Raw genomic sequence first — 20,736 nt, forward strand, 5'->3', positions numbered from 1 at the left:
GCAATTTCATAGCAATACTACACACAAACACAAATTAGTATTACAAGAGAGTACATTTATGATTCAAATGTTGTCACAGCCTCAGTATAAATACATAAAAAGTAAAAAAAAAATCTCACCTGTGTGTCCACATTGGGGAAAGCTTTGTGCACGTTCTCAATTTGTACTGTAATCTTCATCTTTTGATTCCCATAATATGGCGCCGAGCTGAGAGTGATCGTTGTGGTTTGAATCTTCTTACTTCCTGTGTTGTTTTGAAACTGCGCATTTGCAGATATTACTCCACCTATTGACCAAAATGCAGTACTGCAGAAGCAACACAACTCCCTTTCATTCATGTTACATAAGCGAGCTGTTTAAATGTGAAAACTTACTTTTTCTATTTTTTTCCAACACACCACATAAGCGAATTGTTTAATTTAAACATAGTTACATTCTTTGGTCCAACTAAAGCCATAATTAATTTTTTTGAGTGTATAATGTAACACTTACAAGTTTTTACCCTTTCTATTGTAAACATTTTGTAATGTAGTTATTCATTTAAATAACAAAAAGAAAAATCTGTAAAGATGAGGAAGATCTACATTTGTGAAAATAATATTTACCCATCAAAATCATTTAAATTCCTGTATAGTCTATCAGGCCTGTAGCCAGAATATTAAAAGGGATGGTTGTTTTTTCTGATAAATTTGACCTTTTTTGCAGTTATTCGCCTTATTTTCTATTGAATTGTGCATTTTAGTGATATTTTAAGAGCTAATCTTTGCTGGATCTGCTTGTCGGATGATGACCATAACCATGATTTTTTGATGCACTAAAAATATTTCCTACAATTTTGTCAAAGTGCTCACCATACTATTTTATATCGAACTATTTATTTACAAACTTATTTAAAAATGCTTATTTTTAAACGCAAATCTATTATCATATATCATTTAAACATATAGGAATCTGCTAAAACTTGTTTTAAAAAAAACTGAAGCCAATGGGCAAATGAAAACTGGCCAGCTCATTCAACTTCAGAATTTGGCCACTTAATTAAAATTATAATAAAGATAAAAATTGTCTTAAAGCTTTTTTCACTCTATAATTTTCATAATGTATGATGGCATAGCCGTCAAAATGGGATAAGTGAGATCATATAGGGGTTAAATTCTGGACTTTGTCAGTGGCTAAGGGCCTGTCTATCTTGTGTTTATCATGAGAAAAAAAGAATTATGTCACAATAGAAATTTTATGCTAAAATTATATTTTGTTTTGCGTAATAACGCAGACCAAAGCGTCTTGCACGCCTGTTTGCGTGGCAGCGTCGCCCCGCCCACTTCATCTTTTAGCGCTAGAGCGCGCGTGCGCGTGCTCGGTGTCCCGTCGTCCGCCACAGTCATGGCGGCCCCGGTCGCTCAGTTTGATGAAGACTGGGAGGATTTTAACGAATTCAAAGCGGCAGATTCACACACCAGTTGGACGGCAACACCGGAAAATTCACCCCGGATACAAAGTTTCGCATCCTTAGACGAGACACTGAGCGCGAGCTTCCCATACTCCTGCAGCGCGTGCACGAACGACTCTGTGACCGCCGTGAGCGAGAGTGAGCTTCTGCGCGACGACGAGTGAGTGACCAAAACACACTAAAATATGATTATAACACAAAATACACAGAGACCACAACATATACATGTTAGCTAGTTCACTCAATGATGTGATGGTATGAGTAGTTCGCTTTCAGGCTTAACGTTATCTTCTGTGATGGTTTGTTTACACTTGCTACAAAGTACCTTACCATGTTTTTGTTTGTTTGTTTTTTCACTTTTACCACGGTTTACGTTAGTAAGTCTGAAAGTTATACAGCTGCGGTTTTTATGACACTGTACAACAATAATTATATTTTACAATACTGTTAGGGTAATGTTAGGGGTAGATGTTATTAAAATACAATTTAATAGGTAAAATAATTTGAATAATTATCGTTATAATTACTGTTTTTACTTTAAAGTGAGTTGTAGGTTTAGCTGGAATTACATTGTGTAACATGGTAATATTAGTGTCAGAGAACCACATACAAAACGAAATATTTGACATTAAAACTGTATTTTAGACGTGATACCTTATGATGGATTTTAGACAGGAGACTTTAATAAAGCATATTTGGAGCAGTTTACTGTAGAAAGTGTCAAAATGAAATAAATGATATATTAATTTGGTAATTTGATTAAATTAAAACGAAACATTTTTTACATTACAAGTATTTAAACTCAAATTATTAATTAATCTAATTTAAATAACTTTATTGAAATATTATTTTCAAAATAAATAAAGTGTTTAAAAGTGCATATATTAAAAAAAAAAACAGAATTATGTTTTTAACATTTGTTATCTACATTCTTTGTAAAACCATTGTTTAACCATTGTTGTGAAGTGATCATTACAGTAACAGTCATAAAGCAAATATCAAAGATGTTTTTAATGTTGTATTATAGAAGTTAAAAGCAATCACTTGAGTTTTACACTTTTAAAACTTTGGCATAATTACTAGAATATATGTTTATTTCGTTAAAGAATTGTTTGAGAAATAGTTTCTGAGCTTTTCAAAATGCACCTCTTTATCCTTAAAAGTTAAAGTTTAATATAGTTTATAAATGTGTAGTGCTTTTTTCTAGAAAAACAGATGAAAGGATGTGTTGAAATGACACCGTCTTCAGTTTATGAAGCAATAACCTGCATGAATGTTCAAAAAGAAAGTGGGTTGTTATTTCCTTTCTATCAACAACTAGATTACATGCATCTTTATGAATCAAGGTCTAAAATCTAGTTAAGTCTTCTAAAATATGACCAAGTGTTTGGATGATTGGTTATGCTATTTTCTTGTGTAATGTTTGACAGCATATGGAACGCTCTGACGGAGAACTACGGAAATGTGATGCCGGTGGACTGGAAGACCTCTCACACTCGTTCACTTCACCTGCCCACACTTAACCTCCGACCTCAGGAGGTCAGATCTGTTCCGTGTTTGTTTTTACATGTGTGATCTTTTCCACCAGTCGGACTGAGCCCAACTGTGTGTGTTTGTGTTTTCAGAGGCTGGAGGTCAATAATCTCGACCTGTCTGATGACGAGGAACTCAGAGATCAGATGGACATGCACACCATCATCATCTCCTGTGTAAACGAGGAGCCGCTGTTTACTGCTGAGCAGGTATATAGGGCTCTTTGAAATTATTTAATTTTTAAAAAATTTATTTATTTATTTATTTATTTATGACATTCTGTTTCTTTCACTCTTTACCACTCTTTACGTTTTTTTTATCATATAAATTTTTTTCATATGGGTAGTAAGGGCCCTGTGAAATCGTTTTATTTCATCAAATTTTTGCTCTATTTTTCTCTCGTTTCTCCAGAATTAGTATATATGGGGTGTTATGAAATCAGATGAAAACAAGCTAATTCAGCTTTAATTTTTCCACTCTTTACTGCGGAACAAGTTAAAATACCCTATGAAGTCCTTTTTTATTTATTCATTCAATCATTCATTCATTTTCAATCACTCTTTCGGGGCTGTGTCATGCCACTTTGGAACCCTTAAAAAGGTATCACTGCGTGTGTATACAATTATTTCAGAGTGTAGACTACATAATATTTTTTTGTGTGTGTGTGCATTTAATTATTATAATTTTTTTAAATACACTTGTTTGCCAATTTTTCCAATACAGTACTCCTGTAAGAAAATATCAGCAGTTGGTCGTACTTTCATTATCACTTTCACTTGAAATCACAATCAAATCATGTTTGTATGAAATAAGCTCTCAGGCAGGTTTACGCTTGCAGACCTTGTGCTATGGCAACAAAACAACTCTGGATCATGTCAAATCATTAATTCATTCATTTTCTTTCAGCTTAGTCCCTTAATTATCAGGGGTCGTCACAGTGGAATGAACCACCAAGTACTCCAGCATATGTTTTACACAGGTGGCGCAGTGGGTAGCACGTTCGCCTCGCAGCAAGAAGGTCGCTGGTTCGAGCCTCGGCTCAGTTGGCGTTTCTGTGTGAAGTTTGTATGTTCTCACTGCGTTCGCGTGGGTTTCCTCCGGGTGCTCCGGTTTCCCCCACAGTCCAAAGACATGCGGTACAGGTGAATTGGGTAGGCTAAATTGTCCGTAGTGTATGAGTGTGTGTGAATGTTTCCCAGAGATGGGTTGCGGCTGGAAGGGCATCCACTGCATAAAAACTTGCTGGATATGTTGGCGGTTCATTCCGCTGTGGCGACCCCAGATTAATAAAGGGACTAAGCCGACAAGAAAATGAATGAATGAATGTTATACACAACAGATGCCCTTCCACCTGCAACCCAGTACTGGGAAACACCCATACACACTCATTCACACACAGTCATACACTATGGCCAATTTAGTTTAACCAATTTACCTTTAACGCATGTATTTGGACTGGGAAACCGGAGCACCCGGAAGAAACCCACACAAACACGGGAGAACATGCAAACTCCACACAGAAATGCCAACTGACCCAGCCGGGATTTAAACCAACCGTCTTGCTGTGAGGCAACAGTGCTAATTACTGAGTCACTGTGCTACCCCATGTCAGATCATCAATAATCAAATCCACTTAGCTTGGTAATCCACCTATGAAAGACCGACCCCTGGATTGCTGCACAGTTCACAATAGTATTCTGATCTGTAAATACACTGTGTGTGTGTACTGCAGGTCATAGAGGAGATTGAAGAGATCATGCAGGAGTCTCCAGATGATGAGGAGAATGAGGGTTCGTCTCAGTTTGACCTCTCCATGATGTCACACGAGTTACACACGCTCGCACACTCCACATCCTCCAGCAGCTTCGAAGAGCGTAAGTGCTGCATGTGTGTTTGGAAATCTCTGGAAAGCAAATAAAAGCATATTTGGAAATGCTAAAAATGCAATTAATTATTAAAAATAATGCAATTAATGAAATTATTCAGTTATTTTGCTGCTAAAAAGCTATTCAATTTATACACTTACCAGGGATAAAAGCTGTTTTCCTGGTGTGAAGACATTTTATAAGTAATCTAAAAAACATTTAAAACTACACTAGCTGACAAAAGTCAACAATCATAAAGTCCTTGTGCTGCAGGAATTAGGAGGTTTGCGGAAGGTGCAGCTGTCGTGCAGTGAGGGGTTTGCGTCTTTAATAAACGATGACAGTTTGTGTTCATTGAACAGTTAGAATGATTAATAAATCCATATGAAACAGTCCCATAAAAGTCATGTTTCGGGCTCAGACGCTTGGACTCACACTAAGTGTACTGCGCCAAAGCCCAAGTGAAGCGCACTCTGGCACACTTCTTCCAACCGGGCCAGGGCCGGCCAAGTGAGCCATGCCTGAGGTTGATTCAGAGTACTCTTACTTCTCAAATGGTTTGGGCAACCGGCCTGGGCACGGTTCGGATAGCATAGTGTGAGTGCGCCCTAAAATTATTTTTTGGGACTGTCATGCAATTATTAAGTCCTCAAGTTTATTGTAGTTAATTTAACTATAAATTCTCCAAAATGTGACTAATAAAAAAAAAAATAGTGTTGAAATGAGTGTGTTGCGAAATAACTGCTCTGTAGAAATTGAGATAAGCTTTAGAGTTTTAAATGGTTGCTCTGAATGGATTCAAGATTTTTCACCACAGCTCTGTTTATCATAGATAAAATAAGTTTTTCATGCTTTTGCCATGTATAAAACTCGGCTATGCCTAAACCGATTGCCTATTTTTATTTTTACAATGTTTATTTTACTAGCGCACATTGTTATTGTTTTGGTGAATAATTAAGCCCTGCAAGTTAAACCACTGAATATGATGTTTTGGCTTGATTATCCAATAATAAAGTCTGATCTTTTGACTCTGCGTTTAGAGTGCCGGTCTTTCTCTGATGATGTCACATTTATGGTTTTAGCTACAATATTCTTAACCATGCCCCTTTTGAACGGTTCGTTTGCTACGAGGAAATGATGTTCACCTAGAAAGCCCCAGCCTCTACTAACTATTCTGTTTCAGCTGGAAGTTCATCAACTTAAAATAAAAGTATCAGCGACTTTCAGTTCACGCAGAATTTAAAACTACCCAAACAGAAAAGTCTTCTAGGGTGTTCACACCAGACGCGACTTGCGTAAGTAGATTGCGTGAAGAGACTCGTGAACATTTTGCTTGCTTTCACGCCTCAACACTTCACAGATTTACATCATGTGAGGGGCATCTGTCTGCCTACTGACTTCAGTTTCTTTGCTAAATGGCTAACATGGGTTTCATTGAGAGAGTAGTTGTGCTTTATGTGCTTTAGGAAGGCTGAAAAATGGTGTAGATTCGTACTGCGCCGTGTCTGGGTCCATCACATCCTTCAGAAGCTGCGCCTGGTTGATGGACAGTTTCAGCGTTACTTCCAACTGAGCCAGTCCCAAACACCCCAGACGCTCATTCAGTCAGTCATTCGGTTGAATCGCGTCATTGAATCGCCGTCTCATTTGCACGAACAGCCCCGCAGGCTGTCTGATCACGTCTATGCATTGACTTGACATGTAAATAACTTGCGCTTGATGCTTCATCTGCGTCTGGTGTGAACATACCATTATCCTTAGACTTTTTATTGAATGTTATATTAAATATTACATTCCCTCTTATGCGTGTGTCAGGTCTGCGTGGTCTGTGTGTGTCGGAGCTGCTGGAGCGCCTGGAGGAGGTGGAGCGGCAGATTCGCGGTTTCTCCGAGGAGCTCATCGATCAGCTGGCGGTGCGAGAAGAGCTGGACTACGAGAAGGAGGTGAAGAACACGTTCATCTCGGCGCTCATCCACGTGCAGAACCGTCAGAAAGAGCATCGAGAGCTGCTGAAGAAAAAGAGGAAGATCAAGAGCACCGGCGGCGTACAGAGATCTGACCGCTCACACGTGCCAGGAACCGTAAGCATGATAATTACCACTAAACGCTCATTAGCAAAAACCCACACAACATTGGCATGCACAGAAATCTCAGTGCATTTTTCTTGGAATGGAGCATTGGCAAAGCTCTGCACAACACCTCGTCTGTTGGTTTAGCCAGGGATGTGTGATTTTCATCGCTTGTAATTAGGCCTATCACAATAATCAATATATCGACTTCAACACTTTAGTCGATTGTTCAACATCTCGATCTCTATTGGAGGTGTCAGTGTCAGTATGGTTAAAAAACACTTTAGTACATACTAGGGATGCTTCCATCAATCGGAATTGGCCGATAATCACATTTCATGACTTGATCGGTACTCAATCAAGCTGATCTCATAAACAGATTGCAAGAGTTTGTTACGGGTTTACACACAGAGCAAGTCGCATGTGCGCAGCAGCGTTACAACAGGTGAAGAAGAAAATGATGTGTGCAGGCTTGAGCGATCTCTGCACTCTCAACACAACAGCTGTCAGGAGCTTCAATCATTCTGCTGCTACCAATAGTTAGAGATGAACAAAATATTTGAATGACCTTGCAAATTCAATTGACCTTACGCTAAGCCCCGCCCTCCTTAGTTGCTGTTGCTACGCCTGTTAAGCTTTCATGCCTGGCACGTCTTTTTCAGTGTGTATGCGCCGGTGTCAGACAATGCCAGGGATATAATAAGTCATTTTCGGTGAACAGGTGAGATATCTGAGAAGGCCAGTCAAAAAGGACTGCAGTATGCTTATTCACGACAGAATACGCAACGATTAGAAAATAACTGAATCAAAATTGAAGCTAGCTTAGCCTAGCCGCGTCATACGCTAACCATTCAGCAGCTTAGTTCATGCACAGCAGGAAAGGTGAAATTAAAAATAATCTAATAATAACTAATTAAAACGTCTAAATCTTTATTTTTTGCCAAAAAGCCTGATAAGACTTATTGTTGTGCAATATAGCATTACTAACCATTGTTGTTATTCGTTGTTGCTTTTATAGTTGTGTAAATTGCTTCCTTGTCCTCATTTGTAAGTCGCTTTGTTTAAAAGCATCTGCTAAATTACTAAATGTAAATGTAACTGACAAGGAAACACGGATTGACAGTGCTGCTACATTATTCATGCACAGAAAGAGCAGCCAGAAAGGGGAAATTGATGGATTTGTGACAAATATTAGCACCATTGACTCATAACAATGTACCTTTAACTGTCAGTATGTATGTGTGCTTTTCATACCGTTTCTATTCTAATTTGCAGTTCAGTGGAAAAAATAAATAAATTAAAATGCAAATCAAAGTATAAACTCTTACTCTTAAACTCTATTTTTTATATATATATTTTATATTAATGTTCAGCACCTTGGGTCTGAGAGTAACGCAATTTCGATTCTCTATATGTCTTGTACATGTGGCTGAATTGACAATAAAGCTGACTTTGACTTTGACTTGATAAATAGCAGAAGTGAACAAATAGATTTTTCCTACCAGCAAATAATCCGACACTAAATATAAAAGCAGACACTAACCCGCTATAACGTCATCGCCAATGACTACATCTCTAAAAGACAAATAAAAACATCAGTGAATTGTAGCTCTGACATTGGCATGAGGGTTATAAATTACTGAAAAACAGCTGCGAGTGAAGTATATTGATCACAAGTGCTCAGATTGTCATCACATTTCGGTTCTGTTCTTTTGATATGTAATTTCATATATTCGTGGCTTGAAACAGATGGAAATATGTCTGCTATTTGTATGACTACTATTACGAGGGCTTAAACGGAGCAGTGCTCATAATAAAGAGTGAAAAAAGACAAAGACAGCTGTGAAACATAACCTGCTTTGTATTTTTGTAAGAAACACAATTTACAGTAAGAGGTGTGTGTTATTGCCATCTATCTCTGAATTTGTCAAAAATATTGAAAACAAAACCAACTTAACTCTGCTTCTTTAGTGCCCCATACAGCTTGATTCACGCTGGCATCTCTCCCCTTGGGTTTTAGGTTTTGGAAAGGGAAAAAAAATTCACCTCCCTGTCCAAACTTTTTGGATGCCGCGTATCAGATTTGCACAGCCCACAACGCTTTAGCTTGTTTCCCTTGCTTGAAAGCTTGACAGACCTCCTGCGCGTAGCAACGGTTGCTGAGCACGATTAGTGTGTGGCAGTTTTCGTGTGTGGCTTAGCGAAGGGTCAGTTGTATTTAGGCATTTTTATATATAAGAACTGAAAGTTCTGTGTTTTTGACTATTGCAAGTTCACTAAAACCTGGTTCTAAATATTGGGCAAATAAAAAAAAAAATATATATATTTTTTTACTTTAATATATTTAATATTAAAACTTGTTGTAATAAACTTGTTGCAATCTTCTTTTCTGAAAGAAAAAGTAAAGGATTTATTGGTGTGCAGATTAGCTTCTTTTACATCAAATATACTCTCCAAATCTTTTCTTCATTGAGATGCTGAATTCTTCTTCCATCATGTTTCCCAAAAAATGATCTGTGTCTATAATTTTCTGTAAAGCTGCTTCAACCATCACATGTCCACACTAAATAGTTATAGGAGACATGTTTAAGGGATATATTTGACATTCTTAATTAAGGAGAGAAAATTTGCTTCATGCAATAGCAAAGTTATATAAAACTTGATGCATCAGAATCGGTACTCTGTATCGGCCGATCCCCTTGAAAAGAAATTGAAACTTGACATCAGCTGCAAAAATCCTGATTGGAGCATCCCTAGTATTTACTATAAAGTACTATAGTATATTTTCATGTGAGAACTTCCGGTTTTGGTCGTCCCAATAATATATATATATATATATATATATATATATATATATATATATATATATATATATATATATATATATATATATATATATATATATATATATATATATATATATATATATATATATATATATATACTTTTTTGTGAACTAATAATCCTCCACCAGTCGAATTCATTCTAATGAAGTAGTTAAACATACTTGGCATCTTAAGAAGCAGAAAATGACATCTAAATCTGGCAAACAAGCGAGGAAAGATGCCACTAAAGATGATGTACCTCCACCTCATGGTGAGATTAGCATGCTTGCATTGACTAACCCAGTGGTTCCCAACCTTTTTCTTAGGGCCCCCCCCCATGAGCATATACAAACATTGGAGCCCCCCCCCCCCCCAGTATATATACTGTATGTGTGTGTTTGTGTAATATTAATATATAATATGTATAGAAAATATAAATTAATCAGTTTTAACTTGTCTTGGCTTTCAATAAAACTAAATTTAGGTAGGCTTTGCCATACTGTTTAATCTTTTTCTTCGCCTCTGAAGAATCACTGCATTTACGTCTCTCTGCCGATTTTGTTTTGATTTTGCCTTTACGACACGTTGACAAGCACATTGTGTGAGTGAGCAAAATTTAAATAATTATTTAAAGTTATTTATTTTAATTATTTTTACTATTATGTTGGAATTTTAAGCATATGTTTTGATATATATATATATATATATATATATATATGGTACTTAAAAATACATATATAATAGTAGGGCTGCTCGATTTTGGGAAAAATCATAATCACGATTATTTTGGTCATAATTGTAATCACGATTATTTAAAACGATTATCAGTTAAAGTCAAAATTATTAGTGCTCCTGAGAATTTTTTTTTTTATATAAATATTTCCCAAATTATGTTTAACAGAGCAAGGAATTTTAACAGTATTTCCTATAATATTTTTTCTTCTAGGCTTATTTGTTTTATTTTAGGTAGAATAAAAGCAGGTTTAAATATTTAATTTAAGGTCAATATTATTAGCCCCCCTAAGCAATAAATATTTTTGATTGTCTGCAGAAGAAACTACTGTTATACAATGACTTGCCTAATCACCCTAATTAAGCCTTTGAACTGCACTTTTATCTGAATGCTTGTATTTTAAAAAATACCTAGTGAAATATTATGTATATATATTATGTAATATTCTCTATGCAGAATTTAAAACCATGTTTACCTCTATGGAAATAAAACTTAACCTCGTCCAAGCAGTGGTGACGGATCACGGTCTTTGGATATCTTCACTGAAATCGAATGCAAACCTCATTAGTTAGCAAATTCTCTTGTTGAAAGAGGCATGCACTGAACTTGTGTGTTAGTAAAGTCTGTAGCGAGATACTAAGGTGTAATAAACCAGCCAAGAGCAGCACAAAATCTTTAGCGAAATAATAAATAAATAAATAAATAAATAAATAAATAATAAATATTTTACTGAAGAAAAAAAATTGTCAATCTCGCAAACCTGTAATTTAACAAATGATCTTATGTATCAGTATGATTTGCATTCACCAGCCACTTTATTAGGTGCACCTGTCCATCTTGTTAACGCAAATTTCAAATCAGCCAATCACATCGCAGGATCTCAATGCATTTAGGCATGTAAACATGGTCAAGACGATCTGCTGCAGTTAAACCAAGCATCAGAATGAGGAAGAAAGGGGATTTAAGTGACTTAAAACGTGGCATGCTTATTGGTGCCAGACGGGCTGGACTGAGTATTTCAGAAACTACTGGGATATCACGCACAATCATAGGGTTTACAGAGAATAGTCTGACAGAGAAAATAATAAGTGAGCGGAAAAGTCTTGTGGGTGCCAATGTCTAGTTGATGCCAGAGGTCAGAGGAGAATGGCCAGACTGGTTCCAGCTGATAGTAAGGGAAAAAGAAACGTTACAACCGAGCACGCGGAGGAAACCCACATGAACACTGGGAGAACTTGCAAACTCATCACAGAAAAAAATCTGTCTTTTATATGTAAATGCATATGATTTATTGTTATTTTTTGTTAAAGATACATTTAATTATCTCTGAAAATCCGACATTAAAATGTTTGACTGTATCTTACTGTTTCAGTATTTGACGACGGTGATCCCGTATGACAGGAGCAGTGGATCGCCGTCTGTAGACGACCTTCAGATCCTGACCAAGAGTGAGTCAAACTCTGTTTATTAACACACCAATAACAACATACATGAAAGATAATCTGACAACAAAGGCATCCTCTGTTTTCAGGATCAGATATTTGAGCTCTACATGTTTTTTTAAATCTGTATCTTGAAATAGTGTAAATATTCTAAGATTGTAAGGTTAGATTTTATGATTATTTAGTAATGTGGACCATTGGAAATAATGTGCTCTGCTGCTGAAACCTTTAGGTTTGGTGCAATTTTTAGAATGTTTATTCAGTAGTGATACATTACATTAAACAATACATTTACAATATTTATGTTTCAAATAAAAACTGTCTTTTTGAACTTTAGATTCATCCTGAAAGTCATAAAATAATAATTTTCATTCTGTTTTATACACTGACAATAATATTTTGTAAACATCAAATTAGTATCTAAGAATGATTTCTGAGGGATCATGCGTAGCTGAAGATTGGACTAATAATACTAATCCAATTCGAGTTTTATACACCTCAAAAGGATTCAAATATAATACAAACACACTCCCCGGCCACTTTATTAGGTACACCTGTAACGCAAATTTCTAATCAGCCAATTATATGGCATCACCTCAATGCATTTAGGCATGTAGACATGGTCAAGACGATCTTAAAATTTAAATTTAACCATTTGAATTTTTTTTTCTTTTTTAAATATTTCCCAAATGATGTTTGACAGAGCAAGGAGATTTTCACATTATGTCTGATAATATTTTTTCTTCTGGAGTAAGTCTTATTTGTTTTATTTTGGCTAGAATAAAAGCAGTTTTTAATTTTCTTAATACAATCTTAAGGTCAATATTATTAGCCCCTTTAAGCTATATATTTTGTCCAATAGTCTACAGAACAAACCATAATTATACAATAACTTGCCTATTTACCCTAACCTGCCTAGTTAACCTAATTAACCTAGTTAAGCTTTTAAATGTCACTTTAAGCTGTAAATAAGTGTCTTGAAAAATGTCTAGTAAAATATTATTTACTGTCATCATGGCAAAGATAAAATAAATCAGTCATTAGAAATTAGTTTTTTAACTATTATGTTCAGAAATGTGTTGAAAAAAAATCTGCTCTCCGTTAAACAGAAATTGGGGAAAAAATAAAGGGGGGCTTATAATTCTGACTTCAACTGTATATATGTTGGTGTAGTTGAATATTTGCGGTGTGTTTCTGTGCAGTTCTTCATGCGATGCGAGAGGACAGTGACACAGTTCCTGCTCTTCTGACCGACTACATCCTCAAAGGTATCAGAAGCCCAAATCAGTGATCAATCTGCATGACTGTCAGTCTGAACGTCACTGATCTTCTGTGTCTTTATGTGTTTTATTTGTGTTCTCGCTGCATTTGACTGATCTAGCACTGGTGTGAGAGATCAGGAGACGGAGGTGTGTTGTCTTTATAATGATAATTACAATCCCTACTGTGCTAAATACAACATAATTGGTACAGATTGTGCTAATGATTTGCTGTTCTAAATGAGCCTTTGGTCATATTTATATTACGCTTCGATTTATTTTGGCTTCAAACTATATTTATGCAAATCTACCTTAAATCCAGTTGTTGTTTTTTTTTTGTCTGTTTGTGTGTCTTTGTGTGTATGTAGTGTGTGTTGTCGCCTCTGTGATGTGTGTTAGTAAACATGATCGGTCTTCTAAGTAGACAAGACAGTAATGCACATCCAAAAATACAATGAATCATTTGTTATTATGAATTATTTAGATTTTTAACTATTTAGATTTTTAATTAGTGTATCTGCAATATTTTCTGTTTTATTTATTGTATTCACATCACCAACATTTTTACACTTAAATTAATATGTTATTCAGTGCTCCGCATAATTGAGTACATTTTGAAAATGAATATGTTTATCCATTGCTCAGTGAATATAGGCACTGTATTTTGATGCACTTAAACAAAACAGATTAATTAAACGCATATATTTATTAAAATAATATTTTAGTCACCAAACATATTCAGAAATTGAAAGATAATACAATTAAATTCAAGCTAAATATTGCAAAAAATAAATTACAAAAAATAAATAAAACGTTTTTCTTATCTTGATTTTTCCTCTTTTTAAATATTTGATGTATTTAATATTTTTCTATAACATAAATTTGGGTGTACTGACTAATGTATAGCACAAATATAATATTGTATATATTGTATTTGAATTGTATAATATATATATATATATATATATATATATATATATATATATACACACATACACACACACACACACACACACACACACACACACACACACACACACACACACACACATACACACACACACATATATACAAACACATGCACACAAACCCACATATATATACATACACACAAACACACATATACATACACTCACACACACATATGTGTATGTATGTATGTGTGTGTGTGTGTGTATATATATATATATATATATATATATATATATATATATATATATATATATATATATATATATATATATATATATGTGTGTGTGTATGTATGTATGTATGTATGTATGTATGTATGTATGTATATATATATATATATATATATATATATATATATATATATATATATATACATATACATATACATATATACATACACACACACACACACACACACACACACACACACACATATATACTCGCACTGAAATTGTATTATTATTATAATTATTATGTATCTTTTTCACTTTATTGTAAGTTTGCATTAACCGTTACACTAACCATAGTTTAATAGTCTTTATCTAGTTCCATAGTCTTTATCTAATATAAATTAACAACGAACACTTGCAAACATTAACAATTGTAACCATTGCTCACTGTTAGCTAATAATGCATCAATCAACATTAATTGACGAAAAAGTCGTTTTTATATTTGTTTAGCACATTTAATAAGTTACAAAAACACTCAATTTAACACAATTGTTCAGAATTTAGGGATCAGTGTTTTATATATTTTTAATCATATTTAAATTGACTTTGAACTGTTTTTTTCTTTTTTATATATTTTCCAAATGATGTTTAACAGAGTGAGGAAATTTTCACAGTATGTCTGATAATATTTTTTATTCTTTAGAAAGTCTTATTTGTTTTATTTTGGCTTAAATGAAAAGTTAAATATATAATAAGGATTTAACATTTTTTAAAAGTCATTTTAAGGTCAAAATTATTAGCCCTTTTAAGCTATATATTTTTTTCCAATAGTCTACAGAACAAACCATCGTTATACAATAACTTGCCTAATTACCTTAACCTGCCTAGTTAACCTAATTAACCTAGTTAAGCCTTTAAATGTCACTTTAAGCGGTATAGAAGTGTCTTGAAAAATATCTAGTCAAATATTATTTACTGTCATCATGACAAAGATAAAATAAATCAGTTATTAGAAATTAGTTATTATGAACACTATTATGTTCAAAAATGTGTTGAAAAAAAATCTCTTTGTTAAACAGAAATTGGGAGAAAAAATAAAAAGGGGGCTAATAATTCTGACTTCAACTGTATGTGACCCTGGAGCACAAAACCGTCATCTAGAGCTTGTTTTTGACAATAGCCAAAAATACATTAATTGCATGGGTCCAAATTATATTTTTTTTCTTTTATGCCAAAATTGATTAGAATAAAATGAAGGTCATGTTTGTAAATTTGTACATTTCCCAGAGTTAATTTATCAAAATACAATTTATTGTTGTGCATTGCTAAGAATTTGGCCAACTTTAAAGGTGATTTCCAAAATATTAGTATTTATCTGAACTATTCAGATTCAGGAATTTAAATAGTCATATCTCAGCCAAATATTGTCCAATCCTAGCAAACCCAACAAAGGAAAGCTTATTAATGCCGCTTTAATGTCATGGGGGAAAAACAGATATTTATGATTGATTTTGTGGTCTAGGGTCACAAATATTGAAATATATTATAGTATATTGCTAATCTATCCAATCTTATCTGTGTCTTTTCAGTGTTGTGTCCCACATAGAGTCTGTGGAGCTGCTAAAATCATCAGATCCTCTTTATCTCTCCAGACGAAGCTCTTTTCTAATAATGCACAGAATCAACCCCAGCAATGGCATTTATCTCTCAGTCTGAATGTATGTTTGGTTTTCTATACGTTATCGAGCGCGAGATCGAGTGTTAGCATTTAGTTTAATTCTCACATTTCAGTCTAGATTTCCTTTGTTATTATTAATATGATTACTGTGCAGCTGTCAAAACACATATGGAGGAGTTATTCTGTTAACCCAGATCTAGGTTTAGCATTTCTTTTATATTTTTGGATCTTTCCATTAATGCTATGAGATTTAAGATGCCTTTCCCATGATTTAAAAACCATCAGCAAAGGTAAAAATAGTATTAGAATTAGAAAATGTCAATTTTTTTATGTATGTAGCTGTCAAGTTGAAATGTTTACCATATCTGAATGATAATGTGCAGATTAGCGGTACTGAACAGAGTCTGTTCATGTTATTTAATTGAATTGTCAGTCATTAGTTTGTTTTTATGTTTGGCCAGCTTTAGGAATGACAGTATTAACTAAGTAAGTTGAGATGTCAGTGGAGGAAGCACGTGATTGGTCAGATCTGGACTTCTGTTTTGGGGTACGAAAAGGTAAAACACTCATGGAGAGATAAACACTTCTCGCTGAGGTCCTGTAACAGGAGGTAATGATTGCTGAAATGCATCTGAAGTGATATTTTTGTAGGTGTGACTGTAAAAGATGAGATTATATTGTTGAGGCCTGCAGACGCACACATTTAAAGGATTATTTCACTCAAAAATACAAACAAAAAGTCATAAATGTTTAATTCTCATGTCATTTTAAAGCTGTATGGCTTGTTTCTGTTGATGTAGAAAGGTGAAGAATATCTTGGGATGATCAAAGAGAAGTGTGCCATATTATAAATCGGTAACACTTCATAATAACTAAACAATATGAATCATTTATTAAGCATTAACAAATAGTTAATTCATCATTTGTTGAGCAATAACGCTACAATAACAGATGTTAGTAAGCAGTTTATAAATGCAAATTCGAATGCTGTATTCTTGACTTATAAGAGCATTTATAATGTGCTTAATGATTGTATTTTCATACTTTGTTAATTGTTTTTTCATCACTAAATTAAGTATTGCATCATTTACAAACCAGTTATTTGAGAGAAGCTGCTGGTTTTTAAAGATAATTCAGAACGCATTAGTAAATGATTCATAAACTAATCAAATCAACATGTATATATCTTATTATTCAGGCATATATTAACAGTTATTTGTTAATAAATGTAATTATGTTAATAAATGCGTTACAAACTCAACTTCATCCAGTTTTGTGACCTAATCTAAAGACTATAAAGACTTATAAATGACAAATAAAGGCTCAGTCATATTCTAAACAAGACAAAAATAAAATAAACGACTTTATTAATTTATATTCACTTGAAGATGCACAAATGAAACTGCATCCAATTAAAAATAAATCTTTGCAATCTTATCTAAAATAAAATTACTGTGCCGTGTAAACATCGCTAAATAACATTGAAATGGTGCATCATAATGTATCAAAGTATATTAGTTGTTGTTTTATCCAATTTTATGTTGTATTTTGACACTCCTGTTATTCAGCAATGTTTAATATTTACAGTTCTTTTATTTTTTAGGTAAGATTGCAAAGATTTATTGTTCAATTGATACTGAGTCTTTAATTGTCATTTATAAGGGATTCATAAAGCATGAATAGTCCTCACTTTAGATTAGGTCACAAAACTGGATGAAGTTGAGTTAATAAAGCATTTATTAACATACAAATTAACTGTTAATATATGCCAGGGCAATCAAATATAAAAATGTTGATTGAAATAGTTTATTAATCATTTACTAGCACATTCTGAATGATCTTAAAAACCTAACTACTCCTAAATACAAATGATTTGTAAATAATGTGACACTTAATTTAGTAATGAAAAAATGATCAGTAACAGAGTGTTATTATTTTAAATGTGCTTATAAGTCAAGAATAGAGCATTTGTATCTGCAGTTATAAACTGCTTACTAACATCAGTTAATGTAGAGTTAATGCTTAACAGATAATGAATTCACTATTAGCTAAATCTTAATAAAGATGCATATTGTGTAGTTATTATAAAGTGTTACTTATAAATCTTCTCAAGTTCGTTTTTATATTCACTTTCATTAAAGAAAGGCATACACATTTGAAGCCACATTATATTTGTTATAATTTACAATAAGCTTTCATTAGTTAATGCATTTAAAAACATGAGCTAATAATAATAACACTAATAGTACAGCATTTATTAATTATCATAGATCAGGGGTGTCAAACTCTATTCCTGGAGGGCCGAAGCCCTGCACAGTTTAGTTCCAACCCTGCTCCAACACACTTACCTGTAGGTTTCAAACAAGCCTGAAGGACTCAATTAGTTTGATCAGGTGTGTTTAATTAGGGTTGGAACTAAACTGTGCAGAGCTGCGGCCCTTTTGGAACTGAGTTTGACACCTGTGTCATAGATCAACATTCACTAAAGCATTATTCAAATCATTAGTTAGTCGAGTTGATAATAACTAACAATGAATGACTTTGTTTTCATTTAACAAGCATCATAACCACCTTGGTTATGTTGTGCACCTTAAAGGGTTAACTAACACGATTAAATACTGTAATAAATGTATTTTCTTGTTAGTAAATATTAGAGCTGGGTAAAGATTAATAGCATCCAAAATAAAAGTTTGTTTTGACATAAATATGTGTGTTTTTATATATATATATATATATATATATATATATATATATATATATATATATATATATATATATATATATATATATATATATATATGATATGCACACATACATAAAGACAAAATTATATAAAACCATTTTGTTACATAGATATTTAAATTTATATATAATTTATATCATATACATATATATTTTACATCTAATATTAGTGCTGGGCAAAGATTAATTGCATCCAAAATCAAGTTTGTTTCCACCTAATATGTGTGTGTGCGCTCTGTATATTAGTATTATGTATATATAAATACAGACTTGCATGCATATATTTGAGCAAATGTTTATTTACTTTATATTTAGCTATAAAATACAATGTATATATTAACATTTAATGAATGTGTGTATTATAAAACGATTTTAATATCTTTGTAACAAAATTGTATTGTATAGTCTTGTTTTTATGCATGTCTGTGTATCACATATACAAAGTAAATATATAAATAATACACACACATATTATGTCAAAACAGACTTTTATTTTTGATGCGATTAATCTTTGCCCAGCACTAATAAACAAACATTATAAAGGTTTCCCCAAATATATGCATGCATCGGTGTATTTATACATGCATAATAAATGCATACAGTATCCATGTCAACGCACTTTGATTTTGGATGTGGTTAAACGCAATTAATCCAGAACTATTAAATGCATAAACTATTATTGTAACCTTATTGTAAAGTGTTACCTTTTTATTTTTGAGTGAATTAGATTCTTAAATTCAGGTACCAATTTCCATATGTGGAGATCAAATCACACATGTTTGTTCTGTTGGAGACATTTTGGATGTTTTCATTTGTTCATTGGTCAGTCTCGTGCTGATTTGCATGTTAATGCGGGTAAAGCATTGCACATGCATCCTCAGTAACGCATTCGGAAAGTTAAAGTTGCTGCATGCACTTTCAGCTGATCTAAAAGGGAACGGTTTAGTAAAAAACAAAACGCTGAACTCTTGTTAGTGTCGTCCGGCCTGATTCTGAGAAACATTAGCAGTGCACAGTAAATCAGGGTACATGTACTAGAGATTATATATTTATACGAGCAATAATGAAACGCTGCCTTTTTCAATGCATGACATTTTGTATGTTGAAACTGACCTTATTTTTAACGCAACATTAATGGTCCTTTTCGATTAGTATTTTATAAGCAACGCATTGTATGTAGCAGGGCAGTTTTTACAAATAAAAGAGTGTTCTGTTCATCAAACCTGCTGTGCATTTGTGTCTCTTGGTGATTTGTTAAAAATATTTTTAAAGGATAATATTGCAATTATTTTTAAGCTGAGCGAGCTAATATTAATCCAAAAAACAAGCAGGCTGTGTCCAAAATTGCCTGCTGCTTAGTAGGTACTGCATTTGACTTTAAATGTACTACTCGACCGTTAGAAAAATGTGTTCTATATAGTGTGAATGTGATTAGTATGAATGGAAACTAGACTTATTGCATCCGTCAATTTGTCATGGTCACGTGACCTTCCCACGTCAGTTGCATCACTTCAAGGCTGGTTTATACTTCTGCATCGAGTGATCGGCGTGACTTACTGCGCCTGCCTTGTGCATAGTCCTGCATTTATACCTCACAATGCTGTTTTGTGTTGCTCTGCAATAACACTTCCGAAACGCTAGCTGGCAGTAAGGTTTTTATGTTCCTCTGTGTCGAGTTCTTTTGCGGGTGTTTGGTTTTTTCTGAACGCTTGGCTTAATGTACAAGTAGCTAAAACTCACTCATTCAGAAGCGGGAACGGGCGGATGTGCAACAACTTTAATCATAGGATAAACACAAACAACAGCTCCTTCACGGGACTGCACACTTGTAAACACTCGCTCCAACGGGTTTGCGTCGCTCTCGGTTCCGCCCACACTGATCACAGCTTCCAAGTCAACCAATTACAGAGCTTATGCATCGCTTGGACTTGACGCTGAAGTGTAAATCAGCCTTTACTCCTATTGATGAATTCTCTCGTGGTGATATGGGATAGAGT

At 33.8% G+C, this 20,736-nt stretch overlaps 1 protein-coding gene across 10 annotated transcripts; it reads left to right on the top strand.

Annotated features, from left to right (window-relative positions):
- The first annotated feature begins 1,353 nt into the window (after nt 1–1,353).
- fez2b (fasciculation and elongation protein zeta 2b) lies at nt 1,354–19,961 on the top strand. 10 transcript variants are annotated; one of them, XR_015517843.1, is made up of 11 exons: nt 1,358–1,610; nt 2,881–2,989; nt 3,076–3,192; nt 4,716–4,857; nt 6,664–6,929; nt 11,848–11,923; nt 13,120–13,185; nt 13,299–13,326; nt 15,909–16,037; nt 16,459–18,247; nt 19,259–19,961. XR_015517843.1 is itself a non-coding variant. In XM_087297481.1 (9 exons), exons 1-8 carry the CDS (start codon nt 1,384–1,386, stop codon nt 13,307–13,309), a joined length of 1,014 nt encoding a protein of 337 aa, XP_087153607.1. In that variant the 5' UTR covers nt 1,358–1,383; the 3' UTR covers nt 13,310–13,326; nt 15,909–19,961.
- The last annotated feature ends 775 nt before the right edge of the window (nt 19,962–20,736 follow it).

The sequence above is a fragment of the Danio rerio genome, chromosome 20 (assembly GCF_052040795.2).
Source record: "Danio rerio strain M-AB ecotype USA chromosome 20, GRCz13ab, whole genome shotgun sequence".
NCBI classification, from domain to species: Eukaryota; Metazoa; Chordata; class Actinopteri; order Cypriniformes; family Danionidae; genus Danio; species Danio rerio.

Coding starts and splice junctions, on each gene's coding strand:
- fez2b (XM_087297481.1), top strand. CDS start 1,384: ATGGCGGCCCCGGTCGCTCAGTTTGATGAAGACTGGGAGGATTTTAAC. Junction 3,193..4,715: donor CGCTGTTTACTGCTGAGCAG/GTATATAGGGCT, acceptor TGTGTACTGCAG/GTCATAGAGGAGATTGAAGA. Junction 6,930..11,847: donor GCTCACACGTGCCAGGAACC/GTAAGCATGATA, acceptor TTACTGTTTCAG/TATTTGACGACGGTGATCCC.